The sequence below is a fragment of the Ursus maritimus genome, unplaced genomic scaffold (genome assembly GCF_017311325.1).
Source record: "Ursus maritimus isolate PB19 unplaced genomic scaffold, ASM1731132v1 scaffold_16, whole genome shotgun sequence".
Taxonomy (NCBI): Eukaryota; Metazoa; Chordata; class Mammalia; order Carnivora; family Ursidae; genus Ursus; species Ursus maritimus.
In genome coordinates this window covers 59,013,250-59,032,560 of record NW_024424008.1, presented here as the reverse complement: position 1 = coordinate 59,032,560, position 19,311 = coordinate 59,013,250, and the positions used below count along the sequence as shown (strand labels likewise).

The 19,311-nt window shown below is 42.3% G+C and overlaps 1 protein-coding gene across 1 annotated transcript in view; it reads right to left on the bottom strand.

Moving 5' to 3' along the window:
- Positions 1-19,034, bottom strand: part of GUCY1A2 (guanylate cyclase 1 soluble subunit alpha 2) — a 297,496-nt gene extending 278,462 nt beyond the window's left edge. The window contains 2 exon segments of the mRNA XM_040631268.1: positions 18,727-18,830; positions 18,833-19,034. Coding sequence (XP_040487202.1) covers positions 18,727-18,830; positions 18,833-19,034 — 306 coding nt within the window.
- Positions 19,035-19,311: the final 277 nt, after the last annotated feature.

The following is a 19,311-nucleotide window of genomic DNA, read 5'->3' as shown; positions in this document are numbered from 1 at the left end:
TTCTAGAATACTACATGAGTTTTAAATATCTTACTCTGCCATTCAGCTTTACAAATATCATTCAGATGTTGACCCACACAAGTCATGTCTACACATTCACACCAAACAATGGAGAATTTTAATGATATGATGCTTTGGAGCAAGGTACTGACGAGATAGCATTCAGTACGTCCCAGCTTCAAAAACACTTTAATTTCCTTGTACACACAAGGCTCTTCACTGGAGTTTCCAAGGCAAACCAGTGCAGTGGCATCCAGAATTGGCACAACACATATCAATCCATAATGTACTTGTCTAAGTAGCAAGATCTCCACAATCTCTAAGTATTATAAAGCCTAAGGACACCATCTGCCTCATTCGGCCCTATAAGCTTCATTTCAAACGAACCCTGAAGTAATAACACGCAATAGTTTATGATACCAAATTAATAAATATAACACCACATGATCAAAAACTATATATATATATATATATATATATATGTATGTATATCTCCCAATATATCTACTTGATTTCTACAGACCAAGAACATTAGATAATTTACTGTAGCTACAGGAGGTCTCCAGATGGCTGCCTGAGAAGCAGCCAGACATCACTTCTGGAGCCAGCAATGCATACTGGAGCCTTGTGGCACCAGACAACCAGGTTTGATCTGAGGATTTTAGGGGCACCAAGAGTGCTATCTCCATCCCGTCCATTCCCAGTCCTCTCCACCCCAAACTTACTTTCCACTCCTTCCAGGCGCTTAAGATCAAGAGAGGAATTTTTCAACTAATAATTTAATATAAGATATTTAAAATTCACACAGTCTAATTTGTCAGGTGGGAGAGACTCATGGCAGATTTTTGTGGCATGAGGTTTGGATAATAGAGAGAGAGGAGTTGAGAATAGGGACAACCAGAGATAAATGTCCCTACTTCACAATTTTTCTCAACCTTAACACCTAACATATCAGGGCTTAAACTGCTACGAAACACCAAAGCAGAAACTGTGATAGGCTTTATTTTGATATGCCCTCTCTTTCATTTCTGTTAGTTACTCTGGAAGAACAAAACAATAAACTTTGTTATCTTCGGTTTTTAAGATGTTTCCAGGCAGGCATATCTTGATTTGGCTTAGAAATCACATAAAGTAGCTGAATACCTTATTTAATGGCCAAGAATTGTTGGTCTGATCTTATTTTTAGAATCACACTTTTAGCCTCATATTTTATAGTTTTACTATAAAAATGGTAATGTTTTTATTGACCCATACTTGAAAGTGACTTACTAATGTATATTCTTTGAAAAATTATTATGTCTTTTAGGGTAACTTGTAGTAAAATGCTTTTCCCAATTACATATCCAATGGAATTGGTAATTTCTTTCATTACTGTCATCATTAATGCCATTGATTAAGATGATATATCCCACTGCTATAATCAGAATAATTGGATATCTGTGTTAACTAGATATTTGAGACCTAGATTTTTCTCAATAGTCAAGAATCCAAGGCTAATGGTGGAAAATTACACTTACAACTTAACTTAGTATTTGATTTCCTCCATCTTCCCCCGACTCCCATCCCTAGAACTCAGCTGAATAAGGAGAGAAGTACCCAAGTGCTTAAAATACCAGCAGGCAGCAGCCTCATACATCAGGCTCCTTGCAGGCTGAGGTTAAATCCCATCCATTCTCCTTCAGCAACAAAGTTAGGTTCACACTTTTCAAGCACACTTTTGGAGAAAGAATTTAATTCAGAACAAAAGGAAAGACTGGTTTTCTTTGAAATGTGTTTAGAATGGCAGTTAGTTTACACAAGAGAGAGGGGGAAAAAGGAGACTTCATAGCTTGCAAACACTGTCAGGTCCACAAAGTGTTTATTGATCTTTATATCAGGAAGAAACAATAAACTTCTCTTCTCCAGCATCCATGCTAGAAACTCCCTCATATGTGTCTGAAGCTTCAGATGAAACCACAATAGTCAGTTGCTAAAATTTACTCTTTCCCTCAGTCTGTGTTCCATTACAACACAATTATCTCATCATTATCACTCCTTACAATAAATGCCTTTAGAGGCAGATTCTTTTGTTAGGGAGGTAAAAGACATTTTCACTACTTGTGGCAAATTTTTAAAAGACACAATGATAGTAATTATAGCGACTCCAGATTTCTACTGAATGGCATTTTTAAACTCAGAATCCAATGACAGAGCCATTTCTCCTCTGCCCTACATAACCAATAGTAGATAGATAGACGCACAGATAACATACATGCATACATACATACATACATTTGTTACATAGATACAGAGAAATAAATAGGTAATTATCACAAATGCTCTTCAAATAAATTCATCTGTAAATACCATAATGAAAACACAATTTGAAACAATCCCTGCATCCTTTCCTTACTGAAAAGCAAATAAATTCCTTAAATTAAATATCAAATATTTCATAAGACAACATTCAAAAATCAAGATATCTCTCATACACAAATCAAACCAATTACACAAGGAAAATGTGAAGCTGGAAGACAGAGTAATCCTGCCCTGGGAGAATTCAGTCAACAGGCATTTAAACAAGATACTTTTTTCTTCTGTTAAGGTCTCCAGAAATTTACTGAATTAGGATGACAGGCTTCTCGCTAACACAGTGGCAGGTTCTCCTTAAATTTGCTGTTGGGGTAATGGGAATTTTTCCTCCAAAAGTTCTTGCTTTCCCTTGGGGAGACTTGACTCAAGAAACTGGTTGGAAGAAAGATAAAATCTTTTTGAAGATTCAATCCTGAAATGTTTGCAACAGAATCGCAAAAAAAAAAGTGGGGCGGGGAGATTATAAGTGCCTTCCCGTGTAACTAAGACATCGCCAATTTCTGGCACAGAAAAAGCCAACAACAAATATCTATTCAATGAAGTAGTGTTGAAATTTTTTTTTAATATGGTTTGATCATGTAGAAAAAACTTATTCCTCCTTCCCAGTACCTCACGTAAACAGACTGGAATAGCAGATTATCAGAGTAGTTAAGGAAAACCCAACACTATTTGGTTTTCCGTTCTGCTGATTACTAGCACCATTTTCTCCTGCACAGATCTTGTGTTTTGGCTCATGACACAATAAAGTCAAGCATGCACAGCGCACATATAGTAAACAGACGATGAAGGAATAAAAATAATAGGACATAATAATTACTTACGTCTGTATAATCTGCCTTATTTTGTTTTTGTTACCGCTACTGACTTTAATCCTCATTTGTTTCTCACAACATTTGTGTGGTACGGTTAGAATGAATATTCTTATGTGCACTGTAAAATTATTCATTCAACAAATATTTATTGACAAGCTACTGTGTGCCAGGCACTAGAAAACTGGGGATATGGCAGTATATAAAATAGACAAAAATCCTTGATTGATGAAATGGAGCAAAATTCATCCAGAAGAGGAAAAGGAGAGAGCCAATAAGCTACATGGGGTTGTGTATGCCCTGGCTGGCCTTATTTTACCTTCCACACGGCCTTTCACCTGCGTGAAATACATTTGATATAACAACAAAGTACAGTCCTACTCACTTGGCTCCTAATCCCCGGAGAGTTCCTTCCATTAGTGACCTTTCCATCAGGGTCAAAAAGAGCTCTAACACTAAACAAAGTCATATCAGACATGGCGAGGGTAAGAATAGGGGTTATATATATATAAAATATATATCTCAAATTACCTTTAAAACCGAAAGAGAACACACTAATACAAGCACAAATAAAAAAACAGCTCCTGCCACAAGCTATTTGGCTCATAAAATCTTATCCTTAAATGTATTAAAAGAAATCTGACGTTTTCAGATTGATAAAACAACCCAAAAGTTATATGCAGTAGAATACACAAATGAAAAATGTACTTTATGATCTGAGTATAAAATTTCCAAAGGGTGAATTAGTGACATTTCTGGCCTCATTTGACAACCCATCATCAGTGCAGCTACCATAGTTAAAATATACCTAGAGAACTGCAAATAGCATGACAATTTAAATTTGATACTCACTAGGTGTAAAAAGTTACTGACCAATCACTGAGTTATAAAATCAGGATGAGACTATAATAAAGTAGGTGTAAGTAAAACCAGACTCTGCCCGCTGCCTTTGCACCATACCCCTAGTCTGCCCGCCATATTGCTTTCCCCTTGGGTAGAGAGAAAGTATCCTCACACTTGGCAAAGAGGCTCACAAACATCGCTAGATCAATCCCATCCTTTGCCAAAGCCTATTTCTCTCATCCATCTCCAACCGTTTTTGACTATTCTGTTACCTTCTAACACGAGTCTCCACTTCCTTTTTTTTAATTATGTTCAGTTAGCCACTGTATAGTACATCATTAGTTGTTGATGTAGCATTCAATGATTCATTAGTTATGTATAACACCCAGTGCTCAACACAACATATGCCCTCCTTAGTACCCATCACCCCGTTACCCGCCCCCCCAAAACCCCAGACTGTTTCCCGGGGTCCATAGTCTCTCATGGTTCATCTCCCTCTCTGATTTCTCCCCCTTCAGATTTCCCTCTCTTCCCCTATGGTCCTCTGTGCTATTGCTAATGTTCACATATGAGCGAAACCCTATGATAATTGTCTTTCTCTGCTTGACTTACTTCACTTAGCATAATCCCCTCCAGTTCCATCCATGTCAGTGCAAATGGTGGGTATTCACCCCTTCTGATGGCTGAGTAATATTCCATTGTATATATGTACGAGTCTCTACTTCTTTAATACACTTTGATTTGGTCTCACAGACACAGAAAACTGTTTCTCTTTTTACACTTGTGTTGCCAAAAGTCTTGGATGAGAGATTTCTGCCTATGAGATCCTTCGTATACTCATCATACATTCCCTCTTTAAGTAGGTTTCTATCTCAGAGGCGGGATGGACCTCATTTTTCTAAGGCCCCCAGCAGAATCTTGGTCTGGGCTTGAAAGAGCCATCCTTAAATTCTTATCATTTCACAAATATCAACCACGACAGCCCTTGCTCCCAGCGGCTCTCCAGCCACTTCCCACACCCGCAAGCAAACAAATGAAAAAGCTTCTGGGCACCTTTGCTCTGCGGGTTCTCTTTGTATCGTGTTTCTCAGTGCTCTGTTATTGTGTCTTTTTCTCTTTCACTCGGAGAGCTTGTCAGTTTTCACAATATTAGCTACTACCTCCACAAGCTCTTACCAAAACCCAATCCCAAATCTCTAACGGTCCATTTATTGAGCGGCTTGCCTACCATGTGACAGGCACTGTGTGTGCCGAGGCTGGTGCTGGGGTACCCGCCAAGCCCTTAAAGAGAGCCATGCATTTGCACCTAAATTCAAAAAGTCCAAATCCAAGGTTATCGTGATAGTTCTCCCAATGCCACGTCCCCATTGCTGCCTGTGGTGCTCACATTAACGCTATCACGGTTCTCAGACCCCCTGCCGCAGGCTGGGCTCCCTGGGAAGCACGCTCCGGGAAGATCAGCGTGTAGAAAGCTTATGAGGAGGTGCTCCTGGGACCAACACCCAAGAACGAGTATAGAAGGAGGCAGAACGGGAGAGAGGGAGGAGCAGGACTGTAATGCAGGCTCAGGACAGGGCCTCCGGGGACGCTCCATGGAGCTCTCCCTTCAGAGCTGGCTAAGTGAGGACAGAAGATCAAGCCTCTTAGCCTCATGCTCATAGTCCCTGGAATGGGGCATGGCCGTGAGCAAGGCAGCTGTCTTCAGTCCAGGCAATGCATCCAGGGGACTGACAGCGGAGGGTGGCTGTTAGCAGCACGGCTGGCATCGAGGGGAATAAGCCCGTCATTTCTAAAGGGGCATCTGGGCGCTGCACCCAATGTCCACCACGCTCGCACAATATAGCAGCAGGAATACAGAGTACGCAGGCAAACACCCCAAGAATCTAGTCTCATGTCTATCAGTCGTTCACTGTGATCATAGGCAAGTTACTCAACTTCTCCAAATCTCTGATAACATTATTTTACAAAGTCACAGATATATAGTAGAAAACTTAAATGCCTAACCCTTGTTAATTCTTCTCCCACCCTATGAATTTAGTGGGGTTTTGTTTTTTGTTTAACTATGTTCTTTCTCTTCCAAGTGCTCTGACTTCTTTAAAAGGACACTTGCTCATTCAGTCCATAAAGATGCACCTTGAACCACCAGCCAGCCAGGACTGTTCAAGGCACTGCAGAGACCCCGTAAGCACCCCAGATGCCACCTCTGCTGGAGCAGGGCTTAAATTACAGATGCACATGTGCAACAGCCAAACAGAGAGGGTGACTTCCGACGGTGAGGCGAGACCGCCTGGCGGGGGAGGGCTGCCGTCTGCGGAGCTGCAGCCCCGTGGGAACAGAAAGCGAAGCAAAAGCAAAACTGCTGCACTGATGCTTCCGGGAAGCCTGATTTCAAATGAACCTTTTCCCTCTCTCCTCCCAAACCTCCCTTCCTCCCCCCTTATGCTCTTCTTTCAGGGACCCAGTACCACCCTAAAAACATGACTAACACAGCACATACACAATTCCTGTCAAACTGACTAGATCTCAGGGGTGCCTGGGGGGCTCAGGAGGTTAAGTGTCTGCCTTCAGGTCAGGTCATGATCCCAGGATCCTGGGATGGAGCCCCAGGTCAGGCTTTGCCCAGCAGGGAGTCTGCTTCTCCCTCTCCCTCTGCTGCTCCCCCTGCTTGTGCTCTCTGTCAAATATATAAAATCTTAAAAATAAAAATCAGTTAAAAAAAAAAAGAAAGAAACCGACTAGATCTGTATTTCCCTATAAACCCCCCCAAGTCCCTTCCCCATGGGTGGGCTTGCAGTTTTGAACACCTTCGCCTGCTGCAGCCTGTTTTGCCCCGCAAAGCAATAAAGCTGTTGTTCCTCTTTATACCCAAACTCCGTCAGAGGTCAGAGGGTAGGTTCTTTGATGTCTTGTAGACCAAGGTGGGGCGTCTCTCCTGCAGCACTGTTACGAGTATCTAATTAAACAAAATGTGTACAGCACTCAGCATGGAGCCCGGTATGTGGTAAGGGCTTGATCAGTGAAAACTATTATTATTACTATCATCATCCTCATCATCAACATCATGATAGCTTCAAATGGCCTTTTTATATACAAACCCTTCCTTTGTCCATGTATCTTCTGCATCATGCCAAATAAGGAAAGGCTGGGGTAGGATGGGAAGGAAAGACAGAGGGAGGGGCCGAAGTAGCTGTCATGTACATCATTTGGTAATTTCTTAAATGTGGTTTTATGTTTTTTAAATCCAAAAGGACCATATGGAATTTCTGTCTGAATGTCCCACTTCATGAATGTTTAACGCATGCTGAATGAATCACTAAGTGCTCATTTGCTAAATACATGCTCTATGAATGAATGAATGAATGAATGAATGAATGTGAGAGGTAAGGGAATGCATGAATGAACAAGAGGCCAATGAGATTGCGTTTGGTTTTTAGATTTCTAGGACAGAATTCCTGGAAGATTTCATAACCCTGAAAGGTTGCATACCCCAAAATGTTGAAAATATTTCCCATAGAAAACACAAGAATGCTGAACAACATACTACCTGTAACAAAAGGGAGTATCTATAGGTTTCGCCAAAAATTGTGGCTGAAGGTATCAGGACATGTGATTAACAATATGCAGATTGGTAAAACAGCTAGTAAGTAAGGGTTGGAGAAAGGTGCTAACATTGATTATTTACGGTATTCAAAATATTATGCTATCATTATCCTTCTCATCTTCATAATCTAATAAATCATTACCTTCATTTTATTAGCACCATACTCTAACCAACTGAGCTAACCAGCCACTCGTTACTGTCGTTTTACAGTTAAGAAACTGAGTCTCACAGAGGCTTATCCAAGAATGCAAATAACGACCGGAGTTTGTGTATGACACCGAAACCTGTTCTTTCCCCAGAATGTAGGAAATAAAGAATCTAAACCAAGCCTTGGTCCTCAAAAATTCAGCATAGCAGCACAATGAAGTAATTCATAATAGCTAAACGCAATGTCTCCAATTCACTATTCACGTTTTATTACATATTTACCCTTAAGTAAGAAATTCATATTATTATATATGATTTCAGAGATGGGAAACAGAGACGGAAGTTATTTCCCCAAAGTCAAATTAAAACACAAATCAGAATGCAGCATTTATTGAATTGTAGCTTACACACACACACACATATTTGTCAAGAAAACAAGACAAGCACATTAGCTAAATGATAAAGAGAACTCTAAACATTAAAACTTTCTTTCAAAATCCACCCCTCCCTAGCCTCCCCTTGCCTAAGAGACCCCTGCTGAGCTCTCCCGCGCCTCCACGTGGAAGAACTGTCCTGTTAGTCAACATCTGATCATCTAGGACAGTCCACTTGGCAGAATGTCCAACACACTATAGCACGGCGGTCATTACAATGCATAATGATGACACTGAAACCCTCGAGACAGGCTCTGGGATTATCAAAGACTGATTAACACAACAAGAATTGCTCAACCCTGAAGAGTGTTTTATTGAATTTCATCTATTCACCAATTGCTACTGCATATGTAACAGTTTGCTTAGAATGTTTGGTTGACCAAAAGTATTTTTTTACTTTTTCAGGTAAGAAAATATCTGCTGGTAAAAGAAAAAGAGAGATAGAGAGGGAGAGAGGGAGAGAGAGAGAGAGAGAGAAAATACTGTGTTCTCCAATACAATAGGAAATGTGTTGGTAGCCACCATTACTCGAAGTTCTATAGGCTCTCTTACTCAAGTAGCAATGTATCAAGTCTGAGCAGAGGGAGACCTTATTGTGTAGCAACTAGGAGCCCATAAATAATGCAATGAATGATGTAACTGAATGTTCTCCTATGTTTCAAGGATTAATTCTAACTCTGGAAACATCATGTAAATTCTAATCAAGCAGTTAGACTGAGTTTCTCACTCACTAACTCGTTATGAGTTATTGATTCTGGGTTTGTTTGGGTTTTTGTTTTTTGTTGTTTTTTTGGGGGGGAGAGGGGAGGGAGGATGAGCTGGGGGGACCATCAGCTATTCTAACAGAATGAATTCACTAGCAAAAGAATAAAACCCAGATATAAATTAAATAAGCTTGATATCAGATCTGCATTCAATCCAGGATGGCTAGAAATGCCTTTGGATATTACAGTCTGCCCCACTGATATTCACTCTCATTATTTCCCCAGACAAAAAACCCTCCACTACAATGATTGCGCCCAACACCTCAAACTCAATCTGACATATAGGCCTTTTAATATAAAATGCATACCTTTAATATAAAATGCATACCTTCACCATTTCACACCTCTCCAAGTCATACTCACTATCTCAGTTTAGGCTGCAAATTCATTATCTCCAACCTCAGCTGGGCCCTCAAAAAATACCCGATAATACATCTACCTGATCCTGGTCAGTTTTCTTCTCCATTCCTTCTATCAACAATTTCTAAGTCTATCACTTTCTCAAGGACTCTATCCCTCCAGGGCCAAGCACAAATGTGGGGAGGGACACAGGGAGAAGGGGAGAGAATCTTAAGCAGACTCCCCACTGAGCACAGAGCCCAATGTGGGGCTTGATCACAGGATGCTGACATCATGACCTGAGCTGAAATCAGGAGTCCAACATTTAATCAACTGAGCCACCCAGGCACCCCCAGTGCCATTATTATGTCTATAGTGGTTACTGTAGGATAGGTATGTGGATGTGCTGGTTTGTGAAGATTTTTATTTAAAGAATGTTTGATAACACAGGATTTCTTATGCAACTGAAATAATGAATAAAATAGCATAGTGGAGATACTATTTCTGTGTCTCATAGAGATCCACATTTCTTTAACAGAAAATATACAAATGCCTATAAGTGAGGGCACACATGCTCCCCCACACAGTTACTGCGTCTACGTGCATTTAAGATAATTAAAGATAATCTACTAACTGGCATAAAATCTATAGATTACTGTGAAGCACAATAAAACACACAATGCAGGAGTGTTCTGAAAATATTAAAGCACTCTAAAATGTGTTATAACTATATTTACTATTTTTTTAATTCAATTAGCCAACATACAGTACATCATTGATTTTTGATACTATATTTACTCTTATTTGTGATTGAGCAAAAACTACAGTCAGAACAATTAAAATAATCAACTAAAATATGGCAGCACAAGGGGCACCTGGGTGGTGGTCGGTTAAGTGTCTGCCTTCAGCTCAGGTCATGATCCCAGGGTCTTGGGATCCGGTGGGGCTGGGAGCTCAACAGGGTGTCTGCTTCTCCCTCTCCTTCTGCCCCTCCCCCCGCTTGTGCGCATGTTCTCTGTGTCAAATGAATAAATAAAATCTTTTAAAAAATAAAATAAAATAGGGGCGCCTGGGTGGCACAGAGGTTAAGCGTCTGCCTTCGGCTCAGGGCGTGATCCCGGCATTATGGGATCGAGCCCCACATCAGGCTCCTCCGCTATGAGCCTGCTTCTTCCTCTCCCACTCCCCCTGCTTGTGTTCCCTCTCTCACTGGGTGTCTCTATTTCTGTCAAATAAATAAATAAAATCTTTTAAAATAAATAAAATAAAGTAAAATAAACAAAATAAAATATGGCAGCACAAAATCATGGTAGCCTACAAAGCATTACCAGATACACCACAAACCCTACAAGGATTTATTCAACATTCATTCATTCTCCTAACATTTATCGAGTGCCTTTATAAATCTGACTTCCTGCTAGGCACGGACATACATAGATCTCTGTCTCGAGGAGGCAGAATAAACCAAAATCACATTACGACACAGTAAGTCCTATTATAGAGATAGAGCGATAACTTAGTGTTCCATAGGGAAAATAATGCAGTGACAAGACACAAGATGGATGCATGTCTGTCTGTCTGTCTGTGGTTGTGTGTGCACAAAACTAATTAGAAAAACCATTCTCTCCCAATATTACATTGGAGGGTTCATGCATGAAGAATCAAGGGCATAAAGCAACAAGAAATGGAAGCATGTTTTAGAACATTTTTATTTCCTCCACCGGACACAGCAGACTCACACATAACAAATATAGTACAGTAAAAGGAAAAGGAGTCAAGGTGACTTCAAGGACTTACAATTAAGATAGCATCAGGATTTCCACACAGACAGTCTCCTCTTATGACAGACTGGTTCTATGGATCACCATTTATTTGGAGAGTTCAACTGGACTCCTACCCAACTTAGCCCCCGAATGAGGGAGAATGGCTAATTGGCTACAGATGTAGATATATGCAACCATGACGGTATTTGCCATGTTTTGGTAGGGTTTGAAGGGTGGTTCTATATGTCTGCTATCTGAATGTCCTATTGCTTCTTTTCTAGGAAAATATTCTTTTCCTGGCATCCAGATCTGTTTCTTTCTCCCTTCACCTTTAAGAAAGAAAATGTATTGGCATACAAACAAGTCGTTGCTCCAAAAGGAACCAGTAGATGGAACATTTGAGAAATGCCATGTCAGTCTCACTTGGAAAACCAGACACTGAGTGTAATGTCAAGTGGACCCTCAAAACAACCCTTCTCCTCCCTTCCCCTCCCTTCTCCTCTACTCTTCCCAACAGTTTTGAGTAGCTGTTTCTGTCTTCTGAGGCAAGAGGGCACAGGACACTGACGGCAATGACATGTGACCTACTGAACATGAACTTGGGGAAGCTAACAAAGCATCCTCAGGAAAAATGGGAAGACAGTCACAAATAATCGAAGGTACAAACAGTGATACCTTTCACCACATGACCAATAAGATTATTTTGAACACAAACGATGTAACATAAGATGTGACTCCAAGTCACCACCTTTATTCTGTCCCTCTTAGGGTAGTAATTGCCTAGGACATATTCACCCCAAAAGAGTCACTTCCAGATTCATTCCTTCCAAAAAAAAAAAAAAATCAGTCTGCGGAACTCACTGAGCCTAGATCAATGACCCCGAAGGTACAGAATTCAGTGCCTTTTGGCACAACTTTGGTGTGCCTAAATCACCTGGAGTTTGGTTCAAAATTGAGAGTCCCGGCCCCTCCCCAGAGCTACAAAGGAGACCTTCTGAGGAAAGGGTCGGGGAATCTGCATTTTCACACCTTTCTTCAGGTATTCCTTATGTTCACTGAGGTTTGATAACCACTAGCTTAAAGGAAGAACTGTTTAATAAGCGTCAAATAAAGCCTGTACAGAAAGTGACTTCTCACTGTTCTATTTATAGGAATGTTCACTGTTTCTCAATTCTCCACGACAGCCCAACAAATCTCCAAGCTTCGGAGATATTTCCAGCTCCCCTACTTCCTAAATCACTCTAGTCTGGAATTTTCGATTTTATGAGGTGCTCTTTGCTTACAGCACTTACTTTTAGGTCTTCAGATCCTGTCCCGAAGCGATATTTGAGGAGCAAGATTATGTCATCCCATCCCCTAACACTGCATTTTTGGCAGCAGTAGCCCACTTGCTGACAAACATTTTTCTCTCGTTTGGGAGAAAACTGTACAAAAAGTCTAAGCAGAAAATATAAGGAAAGTGGAAGAGAGTCATCACATTTACCTAATTTCTTAAAATACAAAAGGGCCACTCCACAAGTTCCAGGAGGAAGAAACTCCTCCATCTGCTCTCTCTGAACACGACTGCGCTACAAAGTTTGGCTTTACATGGCAGGTGTAAGTAAAATTCCAACAGGTTTGCATACTTGAAAGCATCCCTCACAAAATCTAAATACTTTGTTTCGATGGAACCAAATATAACACAAGAAAGATCAAGCACAAAAGAAATAATGTAATTGGACGATTAAACAAAGAACGTCCACTCATTTGTTCAGAGCATTTTATGGAACACCCATCAGGTATCAGGCACTGTACTAAATATGGGATAAACACAGAGTCTCAAGGTAAGAGAATTCAGAAAGAGGAACTTTCAATTTTGAGCCACCTCTCTAGCTCATGCATCAAATAAGCACCTGCAGAGAAACCTAGTCACCAGACAGCCCTAGCAAATATTCTCTCCACTTACATCCGTTAATTCTTTTTTTCCTCCTAGATAGGTCTGAAATTCCAAAAGAGATCATTCTATCTTCTTGCTAACTCACAGCAAATGACCTGTATATCTAGAGACAATGCATTTATTTTATTATCATACTCAATGAAATACGTGGTTTTTTTTTTTTTCAGTTTTTCCCCTCAGCTCCCTATGACACAGGGAACAAGACAAAATAAAGGAGAATGAGAAGAGTGCTGGCGATGTAGAAAGAAACACGTCACAGTACTCTCCCCACACGTGCCCGAGTATTTCAAGCAGATAAATCACATACTAAGAAGTAATATATGATCACTTATCATCTCTATCCACAAACTAATAATCACCAAGGGCACGTCCCATTGTCCAAATTCATCTTCAGAATAAAGGCTTAACAACTGAGCCAGTAGCCAAACATGAATAGAGCGCCGTATACAAAACACAAATGCCGTTAGCTGGGTCACTCCTGCACCTCACAGTTGCCTAAACCCCTGAACACGTGTACAAACTAGTTTGAATGCCATGGATGGGGGGAGCTTGAAATTCTCGGACAAATAAAATAAGCAGTTTCTCTGTCACCTCTTTCTTTTCTTTCTAATCTTGGAGTAGTTTATTGTGAAATACCCACATTCCACCAAATATATATGTCCTTGTATTTTTAGAGAATTTACAAGACTGGTTTTCATCTTGCCACATAGCATTCAGCAGTTTGCTGGAAATATTTGAATCTGCAATGATTACATATGCTTTTGCACACACAGGAGTCCTGGCCAGGGAGCCAAAATGGGATTCCAGCTTTAATTTTTTTAATGGATTGGCTGGGCAATGCCAACAAAATAAACTCCTTCTTATCACTTTTTTTTTTTTTTTGGTATATGACACCAGTTAACCCATAAATTCTTTCCATAAGGTTACTAGCAAGTAAATTATTGAAGAAGAAGAGGAAGAGGAAGAAGGAGGAGAAGGAGAAGAAGGAGAAGAAGAAGAAGAGGAAGAAGGAGAAGAAGAAGAAGAGGAAGGAGGAGACGAAGAAGAGGATGAAGGAGAAGAAACGAAAGAAAAATTTTAGATCATTCGGAGACATTCAACTTTGGTTGAAATTAACGGATTTTGGTCTGAAACTAACGTTTTACTGGTTGAGGAGTCTCACAAAGTATAGTCCTCCTCTTTCATAACAAATGTACAAGGTAATTATTATTCATATGCCACAAAATATGCAACCAAGGCTCTGAGAAGGTAGGAGTTGCCTTTTCAGGGTCTCACACGTACTAAGGGGCTCATCAGAGACTTATTCAAACCCACAGCTGTCGAATTCTTAATCCTTCAGCTCTGCCATATTGTTTTCCGATGATTAGGGAGGTGGTAGAAAAAAGCCCTAGATGGCCATTAAGTTCTGATTTCAGATTATAGCATCTAATTTCTACAAATATGAAAACCTAGAACTACTAGAATACCTTTTGTCTAACTTTTTAATTCTAATGAATGTGTTGCTCAGAACTTTATTACCTAAATTGAGGCCCAAATTGTAAAAATAAGATATGTAAATTGATGAAACATCCTATCTCACAAATATACTTTATTTTTCATTATTTACATGTTAGTAACATGGTCACATTCTAAGGTTTTTTTAAGGATTTATCCATGTCAGAGAATTCATTTTATTTAATATCGGGGGAGGTTAAACATGTATTTTTTATATCCTTCCACTTTTTCCTAAGCGTGTATCAATATCATTTTCTTTCCACAAATAATGAAACAATGTCTGGTTTTTTTGCTCCTTGAATCCAGGCTTCCCTTCCATTTTCTTTCCTCACTGTTCTCTCAGTTCCTTGGACTATTCTCCATCAGTAGCTCTCCTCCCCTTATGTGCCACCCTTCCAGTCTTGTGACTTTTCTTCCTGCCATTCTGCTCCCCATAGCTTCTGGAGTCTTCAGAGCCACCTGCAAGGCTGTAACAGCCCATAGTTCTTTGACAAGAAAACTAGGGAAGCCATGGCCTTAAATTGGTCTCCTGGAATATCTTCACTGACAGGCCGGTATTAGCAAACCCCAAACCAATAAGTAACAGGGGTCTAAGTGATAGGGTTCTCAGCAACTCCCTTTTATAAGAACAAAATAGAAATAAATGAGTTACTAAATTCACCCTTGATGTAAAATCCCCAGCTGTTTCTCCATATGTGTTCCCAAGTAAATGATTTCCAAATAAATAATGTAATAAGCGATTATGCACCTTCAGCAGGGTCTTAAGGTTTATTTTTATTGTTATGGCTGTGCCCCAGAGATTCACAGGGAACAAAATTATCCAAAGTGAATGATAAATGAACTTCCTCTAGACAGCTCCAAGACAATTGGAGTTCTTACATTTTCCTTCAATACAGCTTCCTTAAAATAAAGGCTTATAATTAAAGAAGTTCCATCAGTCAAAGATGGGGAATGTTTTGTTTGGAATTTGTATTACCAGCACTTTGCACAATACTTGCCACCCAGTAGAGCCACAAATATTTTTTAATGATTGCATGGAATAAATAGTACCTTGATGTCCCTACTTAGGAAAGTAATCTACTCTCTTCAAAGTTTTAAAACTCATAGGTGCCTGCTTTTCTTGTATATGCCCTTATAACTGTTTACCAAAAGCTTGAAAAATATGTCTTCACAGAATGCAAGAGCAGGGAAGGATTGTAAGTATGACACCTTATGGACAACAAGTCTTCTAGAGAGTGAAAGTCATGTGCACAGAGATATGTAAGTAGCTAGTCATCCAAGGCACAGGGAACGAGAACCAGGTCTCCCGAATTCTGGAATCTTTTCAATTTCATCAATTCAATTTACTTTTCTTATTAAAATGGTACGATGTATTTTAATGTTTATAGCCAATGCATCTAAAAATGACTGTCAAAATATCAAAAACCTGAGTTAGGATTTTCCAATGATCAAACAACTAGCTTAATTACTTGGCAATATCCTCGTGTTTATTAAATTCATTTCCTCCTTGCAGATTATTCTGAATAAAGGACCAATCTCCAGTGACTGAGACGACATTCCATGATGGAGCCACTAAGAAGGCAGGAGCTTGCCCTGTAAGGACAGTTTCTCCCGAAGCATACTGTGACAGGATGTAGAACAGCTTCCCAACACTCCAACAGCCAGAAATTCCCACCTCCGAATTAGAACAATTCTTCGTGAAATTATTCATTTAAAAAATAGTCATTCAGGGGCGCCTGGGTGGCGCAGTCGTTAAGCGTCTGCCTTCGGCTCAGGGCGTGATCCCGCCGTTCTGGGATCGAGCCCCACATCAGGCTCCTCCTCTATGAGCCTGCTTCTTCCTCTCCCACTCCCCCTGCTTGTGTTCCCTCTCTCGCTGGCTGTCTCTATCTCTGTCGAATAAATAAATAAAATCTTTTTTAAAAAAATAGTCATTCAGCTCCAATGAAAGAGAATGGCGAAGACATCATTTGTCTCCCCAAGTGTTTTCAGAGAAGTTTAGGGTACTGACCACGTAGGAAAATGAATCTACTGAAACTTCTTGAAGCAATGTTCTAGATTGCCAAATGAAAACACAGGGATGGTGATCACAGAAATGTCACTGCTCTGAAATATAATCTTTGCGTCGTCTTTGTGTTACCAAGTCCAGAGGTGATATAGTTAGCCAATCCAAATTTGCTTATCCATCCCTTATGAGACTGAAAAGATTTATATTGTATTTACCTGTACGTTGTCAGCATGCCGGCTAATAGACTTCTTATCCTTATCTTACCATAACCATTATGTGGGTACATGCTTTGTATCCATCAAAAAGCTAGTCTCATTTAAATTTGATTTATAAAATGTAAAAGCCAGAAACTATTTCCTCCCTCTTATTCTGGCAGTAAATACTCGGATTCGGTTTCGTTTCTCTACCTCTCACATAAGTTGTTGAGAATAACCTTCAGTTACACTGGCATTCCCAGAGGCACACGCCACAGAGACTTGTAAATTCTGATTTGTAGGCAAAAAGAAAACTCAGAGATTATAAAAACCACCTCCCCAAACTAGTCATTATCTTCAGTGAAATCATTGTATCAGATACAAATCTGCTGTATTGAGGAATTACTACATTGTACAAACGTTGCTTTAGATACTAACACAAAACTACAGACCTGCAGGATTACTGTCCTGCTTTCATAAAGCCTTATAATTTCAACAATTTGCAACATCAAATAATTTCTAAGATTATGCTTCTTGGGAAATATTTGCAGTAAAGAATAGCAAACAGTAACCAACCCGTTCTGAGTTTTGTTACTAGGTTATCAGTGGAAGATGTGGCAAAAGATACCTTGAAGAGAAAATGCACAAGGTAAAGAAGATGACTCAGAGTAGCTTCATTGCTAAAAGAAAGAAGAGGTCGTTCTTCATTAATGCAAGGGCCACGGAGATATTTGTAGGACTGTCTGGTACTAATACCCTGTCCCTCAGGATCCCACTCTTTCTCAGGTCCCTCCTACCCTCAACTGCAAGAGGACTTTGAAAAGTGAGACTCCAGAGTAGTCAAATAAGATCAATGTTCCCATTCATTTTAGAAACTTGGGAAAAGTAAGAGGAGTCCCGGGGGCACAAAGGTAAAAGTTCCGTCAGGAACTGAAGCCCTTGGACCCAAGACCAGCATGAGACTAAAAGCTGGACGGAGGTTTGACACTGAATCTCCTTAAGATTCTGTCTGCAGTGGAGTGGATTCCTTCAAAACAGAGCTCGTCGGTCAGAGAAAGACGGGAACGCAGGTCTGGCAACCCCGAACAGGTACAAGTCTAGAGCAGCTGAATAGCCTGAGCAGGAATGAGGCAGGAGTGCTCTGGGAAAAGGTCTAGAACGCCGGGGAGTCTGGAATACACCTTGAACTGTGATACAGACATCCCGAATGAGCACAAGCTTAGAGAGGGCCAAGAAGGCAGCGACGAATTCAACAGATAGTTATGAAGAGTCTAACAGAAGGTAGCCACGACAAAATGAGGGAGAAAGCAGCTAAGAGCCCAGGGAAAAGGCAGTGAAGGAGGAGGTAGGGGTAGAAAACCTACCTAGAAAAGCAGACACCTGCTTTACCCAGAGAAGAAAGCTGAGCCCGTAAATGCTCAGGGGTGAAAAGAAAAAAGGCAGTGGGGTGGGGAGAAAACAAGAGGCTAGAGGTTTCATCATTTGAAGGCAACTCAAAAAAGTATCTGACAGCCAGTTCCTGAAGATTCTTGAGAAAGGGGATGCAACACAGAAGGCAGAGAGCCTGTGGAATGCAAAGATGTCAGAGAAGGTCACACGAAGAACAAGAGTGTGGGGGAAAAAAAAAAAGAGCGGAAGAGCTTCCTGGAAGGGGCAGGGGCTCCTTTGGGATCCTGGAGAACAGCGATGAAAGACCCAGAAAGGGGAAGTGCAGAACAGCGCCTGGGAAAGTTTGGGGGAAGAACAGGTGGGTGTGAAGGAGCCCTGGGGCCGCCAGGGTGACCGACACCAGGCCGGGTGCACGGCTTAGGGGCGGGCGTCCAGGCCCCTGAATCCGCACCCCGGAAGAGCGAGCCTCCCCCTCGCGCCCGCCGCGCTCTCACGCCCCCCTCCGGCGGGGCGCAGGGGTCCGGGGCGGCCGCGGCCGCGGGGCACCCAGGTCAGGGGCGCGGCCGGCTCGCCCCCCAGCGGCCGGGCTCGGCGCGCACGCCCCCGCTCTCCCGGCGCCAACTTTCCCGATCCCCGCGCTCGGCCCCGCTCACCGAGGGCGCCGTTAGGCGGCTGATGCTCTCGCCGAGCGAGTCCAGGTTGACCCGCCTCCGGCGCTGCGCCCTCCTGGCCCCGGCCGTGGCGGCGGCGGCGGCGGCGGGGCGGCGGCGGCGGCGGCGGCGGAGGCGGCCGGGGCGGGGCGACGGCGGCAGCCGCGCGGGGCCGGCGGCCCGGGCGGGCTCCGGCTGCCGTTCCAGCAGAGCCTAGACAGGGGGCACTCCCCCTCCTCCTCGGGGCTGGTCTCCAGGTAGTCGGAGCCCAGCGAGCTGAAGGACTCGGACGAGATCTTCCTCCGAGACATGCTGCGGGCGGCGCTGCGGCGGCCGAGGCGGCGGCAGCGGCGGCGGGGACGCGGGAGGCGGCGGCGGCAGCGGCGTTGGGACCGCCGGGCGGCGGCGTTAGGCGCGTCGGGGCCCCGGGGCTCTGCGGTCGCGCCCGGCCGGGAGGGAGTCCCCGGAGCCGCGGAGCCCGCAGAGGCGGCTGCTCATGGCGGGAACTTGGGGCCCGGGCGCGGCGGCGGCGCCGGGCTGGGCTAGGGGCCGCCGCCGCCTCCGCTGCTGCTCGCGCGGCGCCGCCTC